The 23439-nt window shown below is 44.0% G+C and overlaps 1 protein-coding gene across 1 annotated transcript in view; it reads right to left on the bottom strand.

Annotated features, from left to right (window-relative positions):
• Positions 1–23439, bottom strand: part of smg6 (SMG6 nonsense mediated mRNA decay factor) — a 432770-nt gene that overhangs the window by 83808 nt on the left and 325523 nt on the right. The window contains exons 12-13 of the mRNA XM_080210854.1: positions 11557–11733; positions 5813–5962 (exon numbers count right to left, since the gene is read on the bottom strand). Of these exons, the coding sequence (XP_080066980.1) occupies positions 5813–5962; positions 11557–11733 (327 nt within the window). The remainder of the gene's footprint in view (positions 1–5812; positions 5963–11556; positions 11734–23439) is intronic.

Raw genomic sequence — 23439 nt, forward strand, 5'->3', positions numbered from 1 at the left:
CCTTAGGGAAAGCAATAGTATTAAGATGTGGGGATTATTCGAGAGACTAAGTAGCTCACTTTATAGTACATCTACTAAATTTCTCAATTGTAAATTTGTACTTTCTATCCCCTTTTTAAAAAGTACACAACACATTGCTGAGAGCTGTGTTAAGATCATACCGATTACAAACTGAGACTGATGCCAATATTGCAGAGTACAAATTGCTAATACAGAGGGAACAATGACCAAAGCAAATGAGTTTGTGAATTTCCATTCATTTCAAAAGCACATGAATCCAAATCTGTACCTGCTGCCTCGAGTACAGCTCCAAATATCTCTTAAACAGGCACAAATTAACCGGCTCATTATTCCATGTAGCCTTTTCACAAGAATTTGTTGCTTTCAATTTTGCCATCAGCTATTGCTATTACCACTGGTTTTGTACGGGGCTAACGAACACATGATGGCATGTGGGGTGTGCATAGATGGGCCAAAAGTACTGTTGGTTCAGCATACAGACAGATGTGGTCTTACCAAGAAACACAATTTTGTGTTACAGGGGTATAAAAGGTGCATATATTACAAAAGGATTAAGCTTGAAAGCAGAATTATAAGGTAATGAACAATACTGTATAGACTGCCACGCAAAGTCAGCTTAGGTGTCATCTGCAAACTTGGAAATGTTGCATTTAATCCCCACATCCAAACCATTGAGATAGATTTCTGAAAAACCAGGGCCCAAGCACTGATCCTTGCAATACCTAGTAGAGTTGAATGAGAGGCAGTGGATGTGGTTTATTTAGGCTTTCAATAAGGTCTCACATAACAGACTACTATGTAAAGTTAAAGCACATGGGATTGCAGGTAATGTCTTGAGATGTACAGAAAGCTGGTTAGCATATAGGAAGCAAAGAGTTGGCATAAATGGGTCTTTTTCTGATTGGTAGTCAATGACTAGTGGGGTTCCACAGGGACCTGTGCTTGGACCCCAACTGTTCACATTATATATTAATGATTTGGAAGAGGGAACTGAATGCAATATCTCCAAATTTGCAGATGATATTAAGTTGGGTGGGAGGGTGAGCTGTGAGGAGGATGCAGAGATGTTTCAGCATGATCTGGACAGGCTGAGTGTGTGGACATCTGCATGGCAGGTGCAGCATAATGTGGCTAAATGTGAGGTTATCCACTTTGCCAGCAATAATAGGAAGACAGGTTATTACTTGAATGGGTATAAATTGAGAGCAGTAGATACTCAGCGAGACCTTGGAGTCCTCGTGCATCAGTTGCTGAAAGTAAGCACGCAGATACAACAGGCAGTAAAGAAGGCAAATGGTATGTTGGCTTCATAGGAAAAGGATTTGAGCATAGGAATGGGGGTGTTTCGCTACAACTGTACAGGGCATTGGTGAGACCCTACCTGGAGTAATGTGTGCAGTTTTGAACAAAAGAACAAAGAACAGTACAGCACAGGAACAGGCCCTTCGGCCCACCAAGCCTGTGCCGATTACATAGAACATAGAACACTACAGCACAAACAGGCCCTTTGGCTCACAAGTTGCGCCGATCATATCCCTACCTACCAGGTCTATCTATAACCCTCAATCCCATTAAATCCCATATACTCATCCAGAAGTCTCTTAAAAGACCCCAACGAGTTCCCCTCCACCACCACCGACGGCAGCCGATTCCATTCACTCACCACCCTCTCCGTGAAAAACTTACCCTTGACATCTCCAAACATTTACCCACCTAGATCAACCGCCTGTATTCCTCTATTCTCTATTTGTTCAAATGCCTATCAAGGTAAGTCTTAAATGTCACTAACATGTCCGCCTCAACCACCTCACTTGCTAGTGCATTCCAGGCCCCCACCACCCTCTGTGTAAAAAACTTCCCCCATACACCTCCACTGAACCTTTCCCCCCTTACCTTGAACTTGTGCCCCTTTGTAATTGTCATTTCTGCCCTGGGGAAAAGCTTCCAACTATTCACCCTATCTATACCCCACATAATTTTACAAACTTCTATCAGGTCACTCCTCAGCCTCTGTCTTTCCTGGGAGAACAATCCCAGTTTATTCAATCTCTCCTCATAGCTAATACCCCCCATACCAGGCAACATCCTGGTAAACCTTTTCTGTACTCCCTCCAAAGCCTCCACGTTCTTCTGGCAGTGTGATGACCAGGAAAGCACACAGTATTCCAAATGTGGCCTAACCAACATTTTATATAACTGTAACATAATTTGCCAACTTTTATACTCAATGACCCATCCGATGAAGACAAGTATATTCTTTCTTCACCAGCTTTTCCATCTGTGTTGCCACTTTTAAGGATCAGTGTACTCCCAGATCTCTTTGGGTGTCCATCCTTTCTGAAATAAGGACATTTTGGTGTCCTTATGTGAGGAAGGATGTCCTTGCTATAGAGGGAGTGCGGCGAAGGTTTACCAGGCTGATTCCTGGGATGGCAAGTCTGTCATAGGAAGACAGACTAAATTGGGTCGGATTATATTCACTGGAGTTTGGAAGAGTGAGAGGGGAAGTCATAGAAACTTATAAAATTCTAACAGGGTTAGACAGGGTGGATTCAGAAAGAATCTTCCAGATGATGGGGGAATTCAGAGCTACGGGTCATTGTTAGAGGAGCTGGGTCTCTAATTAGAAGTTGGGCTGCAAGGCCTATTTCAATGTTGTAAACCTCTATGACTTGCTCTTACATTCTATGCCTTGGCTAATAAAGGCAAGTATCACAAGTGTTTTTCCATCACTTGCCCCAAAGTGCCCTTGGTCCTCTGTACTTCCTAACACTCTTTGTGTCCCTCCTTGCCTTGTTTATCCGCCCAAAATGCATCACCTCTCAGGTTTCAGGTTAAATTCCACTGTTCTGTCCCCCTAACCAGTCTGTCTATATCATCCTGTAATCTACGACTTCCCTCCTCACTATTCACCACACTATCAATTTTCATGCCATCTGCAAACTCACACATTCATGTCTCGATCATTAACGTACAATATAAACAGCACTGATCCCTGTGGAACACCACAGGACACAGGCTTCTAGTCACAAAAACAACCTTCCACCATCACCCTCTGCATCCTGCCAATCAGCTAATTTCGGATCAAATTTACCAAATGGCCCCGGATCCCACCGGCTCTTACCATCTCCATCAGCCTCCCATCCTCCCATCACCCCCCCTCCCCCCTCACTGACCCAACTTGCTCACCGGCCTGCCCCGATCCCTAAGCCCTCCTGCTCACTGACACACCTGCCCACCAATCCCCCCCAGCTTACTGACCCAACCACACCCCTGCTCTCTGACACAGCCCCCTTCACTGAGCCTTCCCATGCTCAGAGTCCCCCACCCCCCTCCTCACTGACCACCCTCCCCGGCTCACTGACACCCCCCTCCACTCACTGACCCCCACCACTTACTGAGCCCCCTTGCTCACTGACCCCCAACTCACTGACCCTCCCCAGCTCACGGATCCCCCTGCTCACCAATCCCCCACTCACTAACACCCCCCCACCCCCACAACACTCACTGACCCTCCTACTCACTGATGAGTGATGCCTGAGGAGGAGCACAGTGGGGGGCCTCTGGGGAGCAACTCTGGGGGAAGAGCAGGTGGAGTCTCCAGATGAGAACAGGTGGGTCTCCGGGTTACAGTATGGGGGTCCCCGGGGAAGAGCGGGCCGAGGCCCTGGGGGAGCGGGTTGTGTCCCCGGGGGAGAGCGGACCGAGTCCTCCGGCAAGAGCGGGTTGTGTCCCCCGGCAAGAGTGGGCCGGGCCCCGGGGGGAGAGCGGGCCGAGGCCCCGGGGGAGAGCAGGTTGTGTCCCTGGGGGAGAGCAGAAATAATTTCTACAGTTATTTGAACCAACACCAGCATTGCAGTGGCCCCAGTTTGGCAATTTCACCCCAACGCTTCTCGTCTTTGCAGAACATCAGAGCTCCAACTCTGGATTAGCTTTGGATCTGGCGGAGTAGGTCCATGGAACCAGGAGAGGGAAACGACAAGAGAGAGGATGCAACCAGGGTGGGGGGAATGGACTACAGATCACAATTCAGAAGTCAAGGAGGGGGAGAGGTCACAATTCAGAGGTCAAGGAGGGGGAGAGGTCATTTCAAATTGGTGCCAATTGGGTCCTGTGGGAAACAACACAAAATAAAATTTCACCCAACAAGATTACAGACACATTAATTTACCGATGTTCAAATGAAACCATGTTATGCAACAGTGCAACATTAAACGAGGACTTACTGTATCCAGTCAAACATATTGAGGCAGCAGCAAATGTTCAGAGAAGAGTAACCAAGATAATTACTGATCTGATGGACACAGGCTGACACTTCAGTCAAATCAAGCAAGAAAGAATGGCTTTTATTAACCTATTTCCAACTGCAGAACATCCCAAAGTACTTTACCAGTGATCTGATTTGAACAGTAGTCACTACTGCGATGTAATGTTAGGGAGTGTCAAGCAGCTGCCTAGAGGCATGGAGTCTAAGGAATGGACAGCTCTGAGGTTAGATTCCAAACGTATCGAGTCCAGGTGGTGCACAGCCCTCAGCCAGGAACTCAGGCTTCCAAGTGGAAATGCTGAGTCCAGGCCGCCCTCGAGAATAACCACATGAAATGGAAACAAGACAAGACGCATCAATCTATCTCAGTCATGTTGTTTTTTGGTTTAATACTGGCCCTCGTTGTGCTGCAAGTATTCTTCTGCTGCCCTTTTAAACGAGCAATTTGCCCATTTCTTGTTTGATGGTTTTGACAGAGCTTTTATTTACTGTACAAGCAACAGCCTAAGTGTGAAGTAGCTACTCTTTTAATTACACTTAGCTTGTGGCTTCCTTAGTCAATAACCACAGTAAAGTCACATTCTAGATACAGGAGTAAAGTTTGCAAACTGTTGCACTGAGATTTGCATAGTGAATATTTTGGAGAATGCCCAGCTGAATAACCTCAATCTGAGTGGTTCCCTCCTGTTGAGGGAACATACTGGGGTGAGGACAAATGTTTTTGGGAGCTTGCTCTGTCAAAACCGGCTGCTGTTTTTCCTGCATTTCATCAGTAACTACACTTCAAAAATACTTCATTGGCTGGAAAGTGCCTTTGAGACATTTGGAAGTTTTGAAAGGTATCATATCAATGCAAGCCTTTTGTTTCTTTATTCACCCCTGCTGCCCCAGCATTCTCACCTGAGACCTCTAGAGGCCTTCAGCTGAGATCTGTGCATAATGAATTAAATAAAGGAAACTTAGGTTGTAATGCGATGAGTGAAACTTCAGCGTATAAAGAGTTAATGGAACTAAAGCTGGAACTAATCCTTTCAAAAATAAGAAATCAGTTCTAACCGGTGCACAGGTTAACAAAGTCAGTGATTGATTTTAATGATTTTAATACGAGACTCTGGGTCCTGAACGGGGAGTTAGAAATGAAAAAAACACATAACTAACTTGAATAAATGAGTCTTTGGGAGAAGCAGTCTGAAAACATGTTTTTTCTGAATGGATAAATCTAGGAGAAAGCATCCGACGCTGTTGATATTAACATTTTAAAACATTTATCTTACTTTTAAAAGGTTAAGCTGGGTTTGGAAAAATAACTCAAGTCTGTTCAGGACCAAAGCCAAAGCCTCGAGGGCACACATGTGCATTCTCCCAAAAGGGTCTTTGGTTTGCCTATTTTATAACCAGCCCTGCATAGCACAAGAGTTTGAAGCATATGGCTAGACAGATGCTTCTGGCTTCTATTCAAGGCTGACAGAAATGAAAGAAAAAAAAGATGGAAAGTTTTTTCCCCCAGTGAAGAGCCTTGGGTACCTGGATTTTTTCTTGTCTGCGCTGCTGTTCAGCAAATCTTTTAGTTAGTGCTTGCTTTTTTGCCCTCAATTCCTTTATATCGTCCTCCCCTCCGCTGCCTTCAGGCTCAGAGTCCTGTCCCTCATATTCTTCAATGATGACATCTTCTTCCTGTGAACAAATGGTTGGCAATAGAACTAAAGTAAGGAACAGTGAAAAATGAGACTGCTACGAACACAATACAGCAAGGCGCTGCCATCTTCAATATTCCCCTCCATACATTAAACAAAAGCTCAGGAACACAGACCCTAGCCATGTCATATTCATGTCTCGCTGATTAATAATGCCTTGATAAGAATAGAAGCTGCCAGGAATCTAGATAAACATGGATTACCAATGCAGTCTGGTAGCTCGAATAAACTCCAAACCCAGCAGATTTCTAAATTCTAATTTTAATAATGACTGATATTTAAACATGCCGTGCCTGCTGAATAACCTCCATTAATTTTCTATCATGTTGTTAAACAGGCTTCAAGGCACAGCTTTGTGTCATCATGGTGCACCTCTGCTCAGGCAGTTCAAGCTGCACCAATGGGCATTGAACCACAAGCCCCTGGGAAGGATCTCCTTCACTATCTCTTCAAACTGCTTCCAAGTTCTTCACCAACTCCGTGCAAAGATCAGGGTTTGATCATTCCATTCTTCACTCCACAAGGAGGAAAACCTTTCTTGTATGCTTCACATGGTTGCACAGCTCTGAGTCATTTACTCTCAAGAATTTGGTATGCAGGTCAAATTTCTGGACACTATGACTGCCAGAGAGGCAAAGCTCTGGGTCTTTCTAAATGGAATATTAACTATACCACTAGGTATTGCTAGTGTATTCAGCAAACGTTGTAATCACAGAAGTCACTAAATGCCAGTAGAAAAAATTAAAGGGGTTTGTATAAAACACAAGAAAACTAATGAATCTGCACATCAGTTTTTACCCCCAGCCTGTTCCCTATTTATAAATGGGGATTCATGCCAGCGTACAATTCCACTGATTTTGGGTGACTGTCAGCCCAGTAGCTGTCCTGCAGGTGAGAGGCCTGGACAGTAATAGCTGACCATCTGGTCAGGATCTTCAGCCAGCACTGATGCAATGTCCACCTCGGCTGCTTAAAGACATGGTATCAATCAGGAATGGTAACCTGGGGGCTGGTTTTGCTCTTGGGAGCACGGAGGCCACTACTGCTCAAGATCAGGTAACACAGCACACACACCGGCAGCTTCTTCATTGGCACTGTTCAGTACCAAGGCCAAACGATAACATTTCTGTGACTTTAGCAATCAGGAGGAGGGAACGTTTCAAAAATAAACAACACAAAATTCACACCACTAAGGAACCACATCAAAAGCCAGTGTCTTCACATTACACAGCGCTGCCAATGAAGTGCTCCACGGGAATGTACCTGTTCTGCTCAGCTACTGTAAGGAGCAAGCTGAAGCACAATACTGATCAGATGAGCAGATCACAGAAAGCCAGGCACAGAAGACAGTCATATAATTTTGCAATAAAAGTGAAATTAGATAATCTGGACATTTAAAGTTCTGAGCATGATCACTGTAGGCCAGGTTTACTGTTGGGCAGATTTCAAAGCTATTGTCATCAGTGATTTAGTTTTGAGGTTGACTGCAGTTTTCCACTATTGAGACATTGTGGTATGGAAAGGAGTTTGAAGTTAAACAGCTGAATGGCAGACTGCTGGTGTCTGCCCAAGGCCACATTAATACACTGTTGATATTGGATTCAAACGGTATAAACCCTTTGCTGGAGAGGTACCAGCAGGCTTACAGCACAGAGTTTGCTCTGCAAGTTTCATACAGAATGGGCTAAGGACATGTGCAACATCATACTGACTCAGCCAGCCATGTATGTAACCTGACAGTACTGGCACATTACCTTGGAATACTGCTACCCAGCGCATGTTTTGTTTTGAGTGGAGGTTGAAGAGAATCAGTTGGTGTTGGTGCCTCCACCAGCCTCACAGACAGCAACTTAGTGTCAAAAACCTGCCTGTGAACACTATATTCAGGTACAAGAACAGATAATGCTGCAAAATCTCAGCAGGTCTGACAGCATCAGTCCAGCTCTGATGAAGGGTCATCTAGACTCAAAACATTGGCTCTATTCTCTCTCCACAGATGCTGTCAGACCTGCTGAGATTTGCAGCGTTATCTGTTTTTGTTTCAAATGTCAGCATCTGCAGTATTTTGCTTTTACACTATATTCAGGAAAAAAATACACCCATTTAAGACTGAGATCAGGAGGAATTTCTTCTTTCAGTGGATGGTGAATCAGTAGAAATCTTTACTCAGAGCACTGTAAAGTCTGGGTTGTTGAGTATGTACAAGGCTGAGATAGACAGATTTTTAATCAGTAAGGGAATCCGAGGTTATGGGGATAAGGTGGGAAAGTGGAATTGAGGATTATCATGTCAGATTGGTCATGATCTCATTAAATGGTAGAGCAGACTCGACAGGCCGAACAGCTGACAGCTTCTGTGTTCTCCGGTCTTCTGGTTAAAGAGCATACAGTTACAATCAAGGCTCGTACAGAAATGATCAGATGGTGCCCGTGGAACCTGTACCTCACTGAGATTTGCCTTTTCTGGGGAAAGAGAATTAAAGATTTAAGTTCGCCAGACTGCACAGCCCCATCCCTACACAATGAGATGAAATAGGTACCTCAAACAGCTCGAGCGTCTGTGAGAGGCTCCAATAGGATGTTTAAAGATTTAGTGTACCCTGAGTAGATGTGTTCAGTCTTTGCAGAGGGCCAGCTGTCACTGAGTTAAGATTTTCAAAAACTGAAGAGTTCTGGATAAATGGGCTTTCTTTCCTACAGTGACATCTCCAGAAAGTTGAGAGATGTTGGCTCCTTGCATTATTTTCTGGCAGCACATGGAGATCCTTGCCTTAGTGACAGCAGCTTTGAGGTCTTCTGCATTGTAGATCTGTGAGCTATTAACCAACAAACTGGATTGTGGCACAGATTAGGTACTGTCACTGCAACTTTCTGCCAATTATGAATTGCACTGACTTACCTTAGTTCTGTTAATATATTATTTTAATTGTAAAATCCTCTCAGGACTTAAATCAGATTCTAAGTATTTGCTGGCAACAGTCACTGAACAGAAGAATGTTGCCTTGGTAATGTGGTACTTTCCAGTCTCCTTTTTGCCAACTAGTTATCAAATCTTTGGAAGTAGTATCCTCCCCATTTTACCTTTAATGCAGTAACTCTTAACAGGGGAAATTTTCAAGGAGCTTGTCAGTCTCATATATTCCTCATATGGAACCCAGACGGCAAGAGTGGCAGACTAGTCTCAGCCACAAGGAATCTGAATGGCCAGCTCCTACTGTCACACACCCACACACAAAGCATGGGTCATGGATAATGACGAAGAGCAGCAACTCTGTCCCAGGACTACGGAGAGGGAAAATCAGCATTAAGGCTAAATATATCAAAACTACTGTCACTCGCAAACTGCACTGAGCGGGATAGGAGGGAATGGGCGTGTTTAAAATGCAATTCTTTGGAGATTTTGAAATGGTTGAACATACAGAGACATAGAAACTGTTACAACAAATCCAGTCAGAATGGGAGCAGATACAATGTCTTGTATTTATATAGCATCTTTAATGTAGTAAAAACTACTGACATACTTACAGAAGAGTTAGGAACAAAATTTGACCCCAGGCAATGTGAAAGATTAGGACAGGAAGCAAAAGCCTTGGTCGTAGAAACAAGTTTTAAGCTGTATCTTAAAGGAGGAGAAAAAGATTGAGAGGTTCCAGTTTTGGCAGCTGTAGGCACTTCTACCAAGGGCGGAACAATTAAGATTGGAGAGCGACAAGAGGCCGGAATTGATGCAGCGCTGATATCTGAGGTTTGCGGGACTGGAAGAGATTACACAGATAAGCAAGGACGATGAAGTGCTTTGAAAACAAGATGGGAATTTTAAAACTGGCAATTTAACTGGGTCAGTAAGCAAAGGATGATGGGTGGGCAATGCTAATAGTAGTTGGGTGACAGGCAGTAGAGCTCCAATTTAGAATGGCAGAATGTGGGAGAACCAGTCAGCAGTGCATTGGAACAGCCAAGTCCAGAGGTGTGAAAAAGGCATGAATGGTTTCAGCGGCAGATCAGCTGAGGCAGAGCAGAATCAGGCGATGTTACGCAAGTGGAAGTAGGCGGTCTTAGTAATGGCATGGATATATGGTTGGAAATTCATCTCAGGGTCAAATATGGTACCAAAGCTGTGAATACTCTGCTTCACCCTCAGATAGCTACCAAGGAGAGCGATGGTGACTAGGGAACAGAGTCTGTGGTGGAGACCAAAGGCAAAGTTTTAAACTTCCCATTATTTTGTTCATCCAATACTGAAAAGCAGTCTGACCATTTCTGGACAGCGGAGGGGCTGTCAGAGCTGCTGGTGAGGTACAGTTGGGTGGTGACTGTCCACTGAGGTCATCTGGCAGGCCGAAGAGATGGACAGAGGAGGTAACACACAAATATCTAACCACAGAGGTACAGAGCAGGCATCTTGTCCACAATGAGATTAGGACTGGTTCTTTTGACAGATGTGATCATTGAATCCCTAAAGTGCAGAAGGAGGCCATTCGGCCCAATGATGTGGAGATGCTGGCGTTGGACTGGGGTAGTTCTCACAACACCAGGTTAAAGTCCAACAGTCTCCTTCAACGCCCACCTGCTTAAGGGGCAGTGCTCCGAAAACTCGTGATTCTAAATAAACCTGTTGAACTTTAACCTGGTTTGACATGTGTGCATTTTGTCAAGCTCACCAGCTATCAGACATTGCTGTAGTTACAGTGGTAATACACACCAATCAGTGGTGGGAGGTAAGAAAGGCTGCAGATTCTGAGGGGCTAATGGAGATTTCAAGAATAGGACCTATTGATTTGGAACAAAAATGGGTAAATGGAGTTAATGTACACATCAGCTAAGATCTAAAGGCATGATGTAACTGGCTTGATGGACTGAAAGGCTTACTCTTGTTCTCTCAATTTACCATATCCAATGAGGATGTATTTTTCTTGGTGTGTAAGAACTTTTATTCATGGATGGGGTGGTCAGGGGAAGCGGAGGTGGGTACTGGTTTCAGTCATTAGCTACTGCAGTGCTGACAGCCATCATTAGCACTGATAACCAACATGGCAGCCCATCAACCAGAGATGTCATCAAAAAAAGAAACACACAAAGGCTGTCAGGAATTTGTTTATGTCGACTATTCAATCTGTTAATAAACAGGGACATGGCAGGAAGCAGCTGACTCAGCTCCTCATTGTCTAATCTATGTGAGGGATGCACAAGCTCATGCATCCACGTGATGAATTGATTCTGAGGGAGAAGGGAATTTAGTGAACAAAGGGCTTGGGATAGTGCAGCTTTAAGGGAGTATATGAAAAAGCAGGAACAGCAGCAAAATCCCTAATCATATCAGGATGTGGGCTGCTGTTCAATTTTCCACACAAACCAATGAGTTTGTCTCTTCCTGTATCAGTGCTCCAAGCGAGGCCCCCTGTGAAATCAGTGCCACAGCTATAAACTTTATCCTACTCCTGAACCTTGACCTTTCCGAGGTTAGCTCCATTAAATCATCCATTAAAAAGTGAAATAGAAAACAGCATGTGGATCTCGTAGCAGCAGTGGAATTTCAGGAAATGGAACAAAAAAAAACCCCTCTGGTGTACTGTACCTGATCCTCCAGTTGTTTTCCCTGCTGGCTTCCATCTTCCTTTCCCAGGCTGTCTGGGATGGGTGCCATTGACACATACTTTCCACCCTTGAATGCCAACAGAGGTTCTTCTTGGCCGCACAGAGCTTCCAGGAAGTACTTTAGCACTGTGACCCTCTTGCAGTCAGCCGCTATTACCTAGTGTTTCGGGGAGGAAACCAGAACATTAAGCAGGGGGTAAAAACCACAATGCTGGTCAAATGCCAAAAAGACTGATGAGAAACGTGTCAAACAGAATTGAGGCTACAAGGCAGGGGAGGTGGGGGGCAGCTGAGACTGGGCTGGGGAAAGCCACGCAAGGGTGATCACAAGGTGGTCCACATGCACACACCAGTAAAGTCACTACGTGCAACCAAAGTCAAACGAGAGGAACAGTACAAGGAAAGAGCAACAAATCTGAAAGGTTTAAGTCGCAAAAAGGAAACTGAAAAGTGTTTCCACAATAGCATCAACTTCCTCCTTTCTCTAATTTTAACCACCTATTATACTGCTCATCAGCCACTTGACATTAGCATGATCTGTGACCACAAAACCAGAATCCCAGGCTTGACCTTAAGCCAGGGCTACAGACATTAAGTCATTTGTGGATGCTTTTACTGGTCAGGAGGGTGCTGACAGAGGTTCACTCACACCCGAACAAAGTGCTGACTATACACAGCACTAATTCTGAAACTATAATGCTTGCTTTTTATTTTAAATTACAGTGTGGAAATTGAGGCAAGTTTTTTTCCCCCAAGAGTTTAAAAACAGCATTTTTGCACTAAATGAATTCTAATATATTTGAGCACAAGTGTATTTTTCACATCATCAATATGGCACTGGCAACAATTGCAACTACTGGTAGCAAGTAGTTCATTGAATTTACTAGAGGAATTCAATTTCCAGCAGCTAAATAAAATACTACCCTGCAAACTTTTGAAGTATGTGTTTAGATAGCTGCCAAATCATAGGAAGATTATAGTTATAATACAAGGTCAAGCCAGTTCCTTTCTCCTGCAGGCAAGCCTTCATTCCCCACAAACCAAGATGTCAGCCTATTTACTGAGCATGTCCCAAGCGAACACTTTACCTTCTATTGCAAAGGGATAGTATGTGGGACTCCCCAATAAACGTCGTGTCATGTTGGAAGATACAACAAGCAGGCACATTTTGTGAAAGACTAAACTATTAAATAGGTTTCTTTACAAATAGAACTATTTTCAATTGCAAAATACGCATGACAATAAATCAGTTCAAACATGGCAGCTTCAAACCAGATTGCAGGGGTTAAGCTAACACGGCAGTACAGTGGAACAAGGGTGATACTGCGGTTAGCACTGTGCCTCACAGGTCCAGGGACCTGGGTTCAATTCCCGGCTTGGGTCACTGTCTGTGTGGAGTCTGCACATTCTCTTCGTGTCTGCATGGGTTTCCTCTGGGTGCTCCAGTTTCCTCCCACAGTCCAAAGATGTGTGGGTTAGGTGCATTGGCAATACTGAATTGCCCCTTAGTGTCCCGGAATGTGTAGGTTAGAGGGGTTAGCGGGGTAATTATGTAGGGTTACAGGGATAGGGCCTAGGGTGGGATTGTTGTCCATGTGGACTCGATGTGGACTGGCCTCCTTCTGCACTGTAGGAAGTCTATGATCCTACGATTAGTACAATCAGCACCATTGAAACCTTCTCTTCAGAACTTGGGATGAATAAATAATTTTTTTAGAGACAGATAACAAAGTGACTCTTTCACAAGCAATTAGAATAGCCTGAGTAGAATTTGCACAGATACATGTTGAACCAGTTTTGTTCTACCCTCATATCTCACGGCTCAGCAAGAGCCAAGGTGTGAGGTGTGAGGGGTTCTTTTATATTCAGAACTCTTTGAAGCGAAGCCTTTCAAACATTGTGCAAATTGGTGACCGTGGTAAGCACACACAAAGGGTTTGAAGTGGAAATAGTTGTGAGCTTCAAGCTTCTAGGTATCCAGAGCATCAATAACCTGTCCTGGTTCTAGCAACTAGAAGCAGGAATAGGCCATTCAGCCCTTTGAGCCTGCTCCGCCATTCATTTTGATCATGGCTTATCATCAAATTCAATATCCTGTTTCTACCCCCCTCCCCCCATATCCCTTGTCCCTTTAGCCCAAGAGTTATATCTAATTTCTTCTTGAAATCAGAAACATTTTGGCCTCAGCTACTTTCTGTGGTACTGAAATCCACCCATTCACCACTCTCTGGGTGAAGAAATTTCTCCTCACCAGGCTCCCTGCACATCGACACTATAGTTAAGAAAGCCTAAGAACGCCTCTACTTTCTCAGGAGGCTAAGGGAATTTGATATGTCCACTATGACTCTCACCAACTTTTACAGATGCACCATAGAAAGCATCTTTTCCAAATATATCACAGCTTAGTATGGCTTCTGCAATGTCTAAGACCACAAGAAACTACAAAAGGGTGTGAAAATAGCCCAGACCATCACACATATCAGCTTCCCATCCATTGACACTGTTTACACTTGCCGCTGCCTTGGAAAAGCAGCCAGCATAATCAAGCACTCAGCACATCCCCGACATTCTCTCTTTCACTTTCTTCTGCTGGGAAAATTATACAAATGTCTGAGGTCCATACCAATCGACTCAAGAACAGCTTCTTCCCTGCTGCTGTCAGACTATGGAATGGACCTACCATGAATTCAGTTAATCTTTCTCTACACCCTAGCTATGACTGTAACACTACATTCTGTATTCTCTCCTTTCCTTCTCTATGAACAGTATGTTTTGTCTGTATAATGCGCAAGAAACAATACTTTTCACTGTATGTTACACGTCACAATAATAAATCAAATCAAATCAAAACAAGTTGCTGGTTTTACACCAATCAAAGTACTTTCAACTTATTTGCCTCACTCTGGATTTAGTCAGGCTGTTGGATTGCTGGATTGCTGGATTTTTGGATTGTTGGATTGTTGGGTTGCTGGATCGCTGGATTACTGTGAGTATTTCTAGTGATACATTCAGAGAAAAGGTGTGTGTGAGTGTGAGAGAGAGTGTGAGAGTGTGGGCGTGAGAGACAGTGTATGTGTGGGTGTGAGGGAGAGGGTGTGTATGAGAGTGTGAGTGAGAGAGAGAGAGTGTGAGTGAGAGAGAGACAAAGTGAGTGTGAGAGAGAAAGTGTGAGTGTGAGAGAGAAAGTGTGAGTGTGAGAGAGAAAGTGTGAGTGTGAGAGAGAAAGTGTGAGTGTGAGAGAGAAAGTGTGAGTGTGAGAAAGTGTGAGTGTGAGAAAGTGTGAGTGTGAGAGAGAAAGTGAGTGTGAGAAAGTGTGAGTGTGAGAAAGTGTGTGTGAGAAAGTGTGAGTGTGAGAAAGTGTGAGTGTGAGAGAGTGAGTGTGAAAAAGTGAGTGAGAGAGTATGAGTGTGAGAAAATGTGAAAGTGTGTGAGACTATGTGTGAGAGAGTGAGTGTGTGTGTTGGTATGAGAGTGTATGAGTGTGCATGCAAGTATGTGTGCATGCGACAGAAGAGTGTGGAAGAGAGTGAGAATGTGTGAGTGAATGTGTGTGAAAGCAAGAGAGAATGAGAGTGTGTGAGAGAAAATCTTTAGCAAACAGGATCAAGGAGAAACCCAAGGATTTTTTTGCATCTTTTATGCGCAAGGGAGTAGCGAGAAAAAGAGTAGGCCAACTCAAGGACAATGGAGGGAAGTTATATGTGGAACCACAGGAAGTGGGTGAGATCCTTAATGAGTACTTTGTATCAGTATTCACCAAGGAGAAGGACATGATGGATGTTGAGGTCAGGGACAGGTATGTGAACGCTCTAGAGAATTATCAAAGGAGGAAGTGTTGGGTATCCTAATTTGCATTCAGGTAGACATGCCCCAAGGCCGGCTGGGATCCATCCCAGGTTACTGCGGGAGACAAGGGAAGAAATAGCTGAGGCCTTAACAGATATCTTCACATCCTCTTTGACCACGGGCGAGGTTCCAGAGGACTGAAGAATAGCCAATGTTGTTCCCTTGTTTAAGAAAGGAAGCAGGGATAATCCAGGAAATGATAGGCCTGTGAGCCTTACGTCAGTAATGGGGAAGCTTTCAGAGAAGATACTGAGGGACAGACTATTTGCACATTCAGAGAAAAATGGATGAGTTAGTGACAGGCAGTACGGTTTTGTACGGGGAGGGTCATGTCTCACCAACTTGATTGAGTTTTTTGAAGATGTGACAAAATAATTGATGAAAGGCACAGATGTAGTATGGATTTTAGGTAAGGCATTTAACAAGGTTTCACATGGCAGACTGATATAAAAACTAAAAATCACGTGGGATTTGAGGTGGGCTGGTTAAATGGATACAGAACTGGCTTGGTTGTAGAAGACAGAGAGTAGCGGTGGAAGGGCATTTTTCAGAATGGAGATCTGTAGCTAGTGGTGTTCCACAGGGATCAGTGCTGGGACCTCTGTTGCCAAAGGAGGTGGTGGAAGCAGGCAAAATAGCAACATTTAAGAGGCATCTAGACGAGTACATGAATATGGAGGGAATAGAGGGATGTTGACCGAGTAAGGGCAGAAGGTTATATCTTCAGTTTAGTTAGAGCATCATGATCGACACAGGCTTGGAGGGTGAAGGGCCTGTTCCTACGCTGTACTTTTCTTTGTTCTTTGAATAAAGGTGCTAGATGCATGCATCTGTAATGAGGCTTTCCTGGTCAAGTGGTTTCTAAGTAAATAGACTTAAGAATTTGCATTTGGAGCTACATAAGAACCTGCTGAAGGGGAAGTAAAAGATTTTTGCAGCTTGCAAAGGTCTTATAAGTAAACAAGAGATAGTTATTACATTTTATTTGATCCCAAATGTGAGGGCAATAGGGACATGGAAGATGTGTGGATTTTTAATGAGATATTATGATGGATTTAAGGTACAACTAAATAAGTAGGATCTAACATCTACATTTTTATTGGCCTGAAAGCAGAGACAAACTAGAAACATGAAACATTTTAATATTTTGGAAAAGTTGAGTTAAAGAAGCGCTGAGAAGAATGGAATCGTGGACAAAAGAAAAAAGGATATTTACGGAGAAAATTTGAGAGGATTGGTTGTTGGATATGTGGGGAAAATATGGATATGTGGGTTTAGAACGGAGTTGAGGAGGAACTTCTTCACTCAAAGGGTGGTGAATCTCTGGAATTCTCTGCCCGTTGAAGTGGTGGAGGCTGCCTCGCTAAATATTTTTAAGAAGCGGGTTGATGGGTTCTTGATAAGAGAGGGGATTAAGGGTTATGGGGAGAGGGCGGGAAAGTGGAACTGAGCCACGACAGATCAGCCATGATCTTATTGAATGGCGGGGCAGGCTCGAAGGGCTAGATGGCCTACTCCTGCTCCTATTTCTTATGTTCTTATGTTCTTAAATCTCCCAAGGGAAACAGCTCTGGGTTGGGAGAGGGGGGAAAGCTGAATCAGCCATCCAGTCAAGTCAGAAAAACATTGGGCTGCAAAAGGTTCTGAAGTTTTCTTGGGCTTCCATAATGGAGTGGAAAAAAGTTTGAAAGACCATGTAGTATACCTTATCAAAGCAACACCAGCTTTGCTATGGGTAATATACATTTATAGTTAAACAAGGGAGTGTTGCCTGGAAGGTGTTTATCTGTGTGTCTAATCAAGTTGAGAGCCTCTTACGGGGAATGTTTTGTAAGACGAACATTAATTGTATAACTGTAATTTTGTGTGCTTAAGTTTTCTTTTCTTCTTTTAATAAACTTTTTAATTTTAATTTTCAAAATCCCCAAGAGTCTTGTGACTAAGATTAGTACATTTTTTTCTCATTTTTAGAATACAAAAAAAGCCAAGTTTTTCTCTGGGATTTGGTTTGCTCAACCTGCTGTGGACAGACCCATGCCTTGGCTCTTTCCCCAAAACCATTCGCATCTTTCCTTTTTAATATTTATCCAGTTCCCTTTTAAACATTACTATTCAATCTACTTCTGATCAGGTCGAATATTCTAGATCAGAGGATCTCACTTTATAGAACATTTCTCCTCCTCAACAATCTGGTTCATTTGCCAACAGAGTGAGAGCATGTATGAGGGAAGAGGAGAATGAGAGAAGTGGCTTAGGGGAGAGAGGGAGAGAGAGAGAGAGAGAGAGAGAGAGAGAGAGAGAGAGAGCGCAAGAGCGAGAGAAGTGGGAGAGGGACAAAGGAGGGAGAGAAAGACAGGGAGAGAGACATACAGTGTGACAGAGACAGGGACAGAATGAGAGAGATACAAAGGAACAGAGAGTGAGTGCAAGAGAGTGCACGTAGTGGGTGCAGAAAAAGAAAGAAGAGGGAACAGAGAAGAAGTGACAGAGAAAAGGGACAGAGTATGACAGTAGGGAAGAGATGACAGAGAACTCTAAACTAACTTCCCAGCTGTTTATTCTAAACCTGTCTTTTACAGCTGTGACTCTGTGCACTGAAGTCTTGCTGTGTTGATATATGAAGTAGAGACGCCAGCATTGCACTGGGGTATACACAGTAAGAAGTCTCACTACACCAGGTTTAAGTCTTAAAGTCTTAAACCTGGTGTTGCGAGACTTCTTTCTTGATATATGAAAACATTCAATAATTGAATCATAGATTCCTACAGAGCAGAAGGAGGCCATTTGACCCATCGAGCCTTCACCGACCACAATCCCACCCAGGTCCTATCTCCATACATCCCACACATTTACCCTAGCTAGTCCCCATGACACTAAGGGGCAATTTGGAATGGCCTCTTCATCTAACCCACACAACTCTGGACTGTGGGAGGAAACCGGAGCACCCGGAAGAAAACAACACAGACACAGGGAGAACGTGCAAACTCCACACAGACACTGACCCAAGCTGGGAATCGAACCCGGGTCCCTGGTGCTGGGAGGCAGCAGTGCTAACCACTGTGCCACCATGCTGCCCACGATTGTTTTGAGATTATTTTCTGTACAGTTATTCTTTACATCTCCCTACAAGATAAAGATTGCAATCAATGGGAGATGCAGAGTTAGAGGGAGAAAGTGGGATTAATTTTGGATTTCTCTGGCAAAGAACCAGCACATACATATAAGATTCAGCACTCTTTGGGTGAAGAAATGTCTCCTCACCTCCATCCCAAATATGTTCCCACTCCAATGTGAGAAAATAGCCTGAATAACATTTACCAAACCCTTTCTAATACCCTTCAACCCCTTTCCTTCATTTACCTCTTCAATATATTCTTGAATATTGATATAGTTTGCGATTCAATCACTAACCTTCCAAGGGAACTCCACGGTCTCACAACTCTCGTATAAAGAATTTCTTCTGCGCTCTGTTCAAAATCACACGTTTAATTTTTTTAAATTCTTGCATGGGATGTGGGCATCACTGGATGGGTGAGCATTTATTGCCCATCCCTAACTGCCCTTCAACTGAGTGGCTTGCTAGACTATTTCAGAGGGCATTAAACCATGCTGCTATAGATCTGGAGTCACATGTAGGCCTGACCAGGTTAGGATGGCAGATTTCCTTCCCTCAAAGACATTAGTGAACCAGAGGTACTTATGATAATTGACAATGGTTTTGTGATCATCATTAGACTTTTAATTGCAGATTTTTATTTAATTTAAATTTTACCATCTGCTAAGGAAGGATTCAAACCCAGATTCCCAAAGCATTACTTCCAGTGACAATATTATTTCCCTGATAATTGTCTTTCTTGATTAAAAAATGGAATAACTTTAACCGCCCTACAGTTCTGTCCCAGTCTGAGCCCTAGTGTACTGTCTAACCAATTCATTTGAAATGTTTCTTTATTTGTCATGATATTACTCCATTAGCTTCAAATCACTTCAAGTGGGGGGTTGGAGGGGGCACCCCATCCATCCCTTAAACATTCACACCCTCTGCCACCAGCACACAGTGGCAGTAGTGCGTACTGTCTACAAGGTGCACCACAGCAACTCGCCAAGGCTCCTTGAACAACACCTTCCAAACCTGTGACCTCTACCATCCAGAAGGACAAGTGTAGCAGATGCAAGTTCCACTCCAAGTAACAGACCACTTGGACTTGGAAATATATCGCCGTTCCTTCACTGTCGCTGGGTCAAAATTCTGGAACATTTTCCTAACAGCACTGTGGTTGTACCTACACCACAGGGATGGCAGTGTTCAAGAAGGTGGCCCACCATCACCTTGTCATGGCCAATTATAGAAGGGCAATAAATGCTGGCTTAGTCAGCAGCATCCAAATCCTATAACTGAATAAATTAAAATAGTTCTGTTCTGAACCTCGTTATTTTGTTTCTTGTTCTGCTTTCACTTTTCTGAGTATTATTCTTGAGCTGTGCAGGTATAAAGATCATTAAAGGTAAAACCCTCAAATCCAAAGGACGAGACTACAAGGGGCTAGGAATCATTTTCCAGCTGTACAAAGCCCTGGTTAAACCACCCCTGGAGTTTCTGTGAGCGGCTCTGTGCAGCACACATTAAGAAGGATATGTTGGCCTGTGATGGAGGGCAGTCTAGATTTACTGAAATTATACTGGGACTTTAAGAGTTGAAGTGTGAGGTAAGATTACAGAAACTGGGGCTGTACTCCCTAGAATTTAGAAGCTTAAGGAAGTATTTGATCAAAATTTTTGAGCTATTATGGGACAAGGTGGGACAGATGGGAAAGAAACAAACTCCTGCTGCTCTGGGGATTCAGGGCTGTGGCAGAGTCAAAAAATTAAAGCAAACCTTTTTGGGGTTGAATTACGAAACTCCTTCAAAAGGGTGGTAAATAATGACCTGGAGATGGGGCGGGCTATAAACACACAAATAAATGATGCGTGCAGAAATGGAACGGCAATAATTATGGGGGATTTCAATCTACATATTGATTGGTTGACCCATGTTGGACGCAGTGGGCTTGAGGAAGAGTTCTTGGAATGCTGCCGGGATAGTTTCCTTGAACAGAGTGTGCTGGAGCCGACGAGGGAGCGAGCTATCTTAGATCTGGTGTTATGTAATGGGGCGGATAGAATTAGGGACCTTGTTCTGAGGGATCCTCTTGGGAAGAGTGATCATTGTATGGTTGAGTTTTTGATGCAGATGGAGGATGAGAAAGTAGGATCCCGGACCTGTGTCCTTTGTTTAAACAGAGGGGAGTACGATAGGATGAGAGAGGAATTGGCAAAGGTAGATTGGGGGCGCAGATTGGTCGGTAGGACTGCTGAGGAACAGTGGAGGATCTTTAAGGAGATCTTCCTTGGTGCTCAGCAGAAATTTATTCCGATGGTAAAGGAGGATTGTAGGAGAAGGGATAATCAGCCATGGTTAACGAGGGAAATAAAGGAGAGTATTAAATTAAAAGCTGATGCGTTTAGAGTGGCTAAAAGTAGTGGGCGAGTAGAAGATTGGGAGAGGTTTAAAAATCAACAAAGGATGACAAAGAAGTTGATAAAGAAAGGAAAGATAGACTATGAAGCTAAACTAGCACTAAATGTAAAAAAGGATAGTAAGAGCTTTTATAAATATATAAAGAGGAGGAGGTTGGCTAGGGTGAATGTTGGACCCTTAGAGGATGAGAGGGTGGATTTAGTGGTGGGGGATGAGGAAATGGCTGAGGCCTTAAATAAGTTTTTTTGCTTCGGTCTTCATGGAGGAGGACACGAATAGTTTGCCGAGTATTAAAGATAGAAGGATGGTAGGAGTTGAGGGCCTGAATGCGATCACTGTCACTGGAGAGGTAGTGCTCAACAGACTAGAGGGACTGATGGTGGACAAGTCCCCAGGACCGGATGGAATGCATCCCAGGGTTCTGAAGGAAATGGCAGAGGTGATAGTGGATGCCTTAGTGATTATTTTCGAAACCTTGCTGGTTCCGGGGAAGTGCCGGAAGATTGGAAAACGGCTAATGTTACGCCGCTGTTTAAAAAGGGTAGCAGGCAAAAGGCAGGGAATTATAGGCCGGTTAGTTTAACGTCTGTTGTAGGAAAAATGCTTGAATCCGTCATCAAAGAAGAAATAGCGAGGCATCTTGAGGAGAATTGTTTGATAGAGCAGACGCAGCACGGATTCGTTAAGGGGAAGTCGTGTCTGACGAACTTATTGGAATTCTATGAGGACGTGTCTAGTGCGGTGGACGGATGGGAACCGGTGGATGTGGTGTTTCCCGATTTTCAGAAGGCGTTTGATAAGGTGCCGCACAAAAGGTTGTTACAGAAGGTTAGGGGGCATGGAGTTGGGGGTAAGGTGTTAGCATGGATAGAGGATTGGCTGTCAAATAGGAGGCAGAGAGTGGGTGTCAATGGGTGCTATTTGGATTGGCGGTTGGTGGCTAGTGGAGTGCCCCAGGGATCGATGCTGGGGCCTCAGCTGTTTACCATTTATATAGATGATCTGGAGGAGGGAGCTGAGTGTAGGGTGTCAAAATTTGCTGATGACACAAAGATAAGTGGAAAAGTAAATTGTGCGGAGGGTGTATAAAGTCTGCAGAGGGATCTAGATAGGCTGAGTGAGTGGGCGAGGACCTGGCAGATGGAATACAATGTTGGCAAGTGTGAGGTTATCCACTTTGGCAGGAATAATAGTAGGAGGGACTACTATTTAAAGGGCGAAAAGTTGCAGCATGCTACGGTGCAGAGGGACCTGGGGGTCCTTGTGCATGAGTCGCAAAAACCCAGCCTACAGGTGCAGCAGGTGATCAAGAAGGTGAATGGAATGCTGGCCTTTATAGCGAGGGGGATTGAATATAAAAGCAGGGAGGTCTTTCTGCAACTGTACAGGGCACTGGTGAGGCCGCAGCTGGAGTACTGTGTGCAGTTTTGGTCACTGCACCTGCGCAAGGATATTTTGGCCTTGGAGGGAGTGCAGAGGAGGTTTACTAGGCTGATACCGGAGTTGATGGGGTTGAACTATGAAGAGAGGCTGAATAGACTGGGTCTGTACTCATTGGAGTTTAGAAGGATGAGGGGGGATCTTATTGAGACGTATAAGATGATGAAAGGGATGGACAGGGCAGAGGTGGAGAGGTTCTTCCTGCTCAGAAAGGGCAGCAGGACTAGAGGGCACAGCCTCAAGATAAGGCGGGGGGGGGGTGCAGTTTAGAACAGAGTCGAGGAGGAACTTCTTCACTCAAAGGGTGGTGAATCTCTGGAATTCCCTGCCTGTTGAAGTGGTGGAGGCTACCTCGCCAAATATACTTAAGACGCAGGTAGATAGGTTTTTGGTAGGCAAGGGAATTAAGGGTTATGGGGAGAAAGCGGGAAAGTGGAACTGAGCCACTTCAGATCAGCCATGATCTTATTGAATGGTGGGGCAGGCTCGAAGGGTTAGATGGCCTACTCCTGCTCCTATTTCTTATGTTCTTATGATGTTCTTATGTAAAAGTTTGGAACTTTCTTCCACAAACAGCAAATGACAGGAGATACATCTTTAATTTGAAAACTGAGTCTGATAGATTTTTGTTAAGCCAGAATAAGGGGGAAGAGAGAGTAAATAGAGATAGGTTACAGATAGAGTCATCATCTCACTGAATGGTGGAACAGGCTCGAGAATGGCCTCTTCCTGTTTTATTCTTCTAGTCTTCCTAAATCCTTCTCATCAATGTTAGTTGGTTTCAAATCTCTTCGGATAATACCAAGTTGGGTGGGAGGGTGAACTGTAACGATAATGCAGAGATCCTTCAGAATGATCTGGACAGGTTGGGTGAAGGGGCTAATCAATGGCAGATGCAGTATAATTTGGATAAATGTGAGGTTATTCACTTTGGAAGCAAAAACAAGAACATAGAACATAACAGCGCAGAACAGGCCCTTCGGCCCACGATGTTGCGCCGACCAGTTAAAAAACAATGACTCTCTAACCTAAACCAAACCCTTTCCATCCATAAACCTA

Source organism: Carcharhinus amblyrhynchos, chromosome 23 (assembly GCF_965287045.1).
Source record: "Carcharhinus amblyrhynchos chromosome 23, sCarAmb.v2.hapA, whole genome shotgun sequence".
In the NCBI taxonomy this organism is placed as follows: Eukaryota; Metazoa; Chordata; class Chondrichthyes; order Carcharhiniformes; family Carcharhinidae; genus Carcharhinus; species Carcharhinus amblyrhynchos.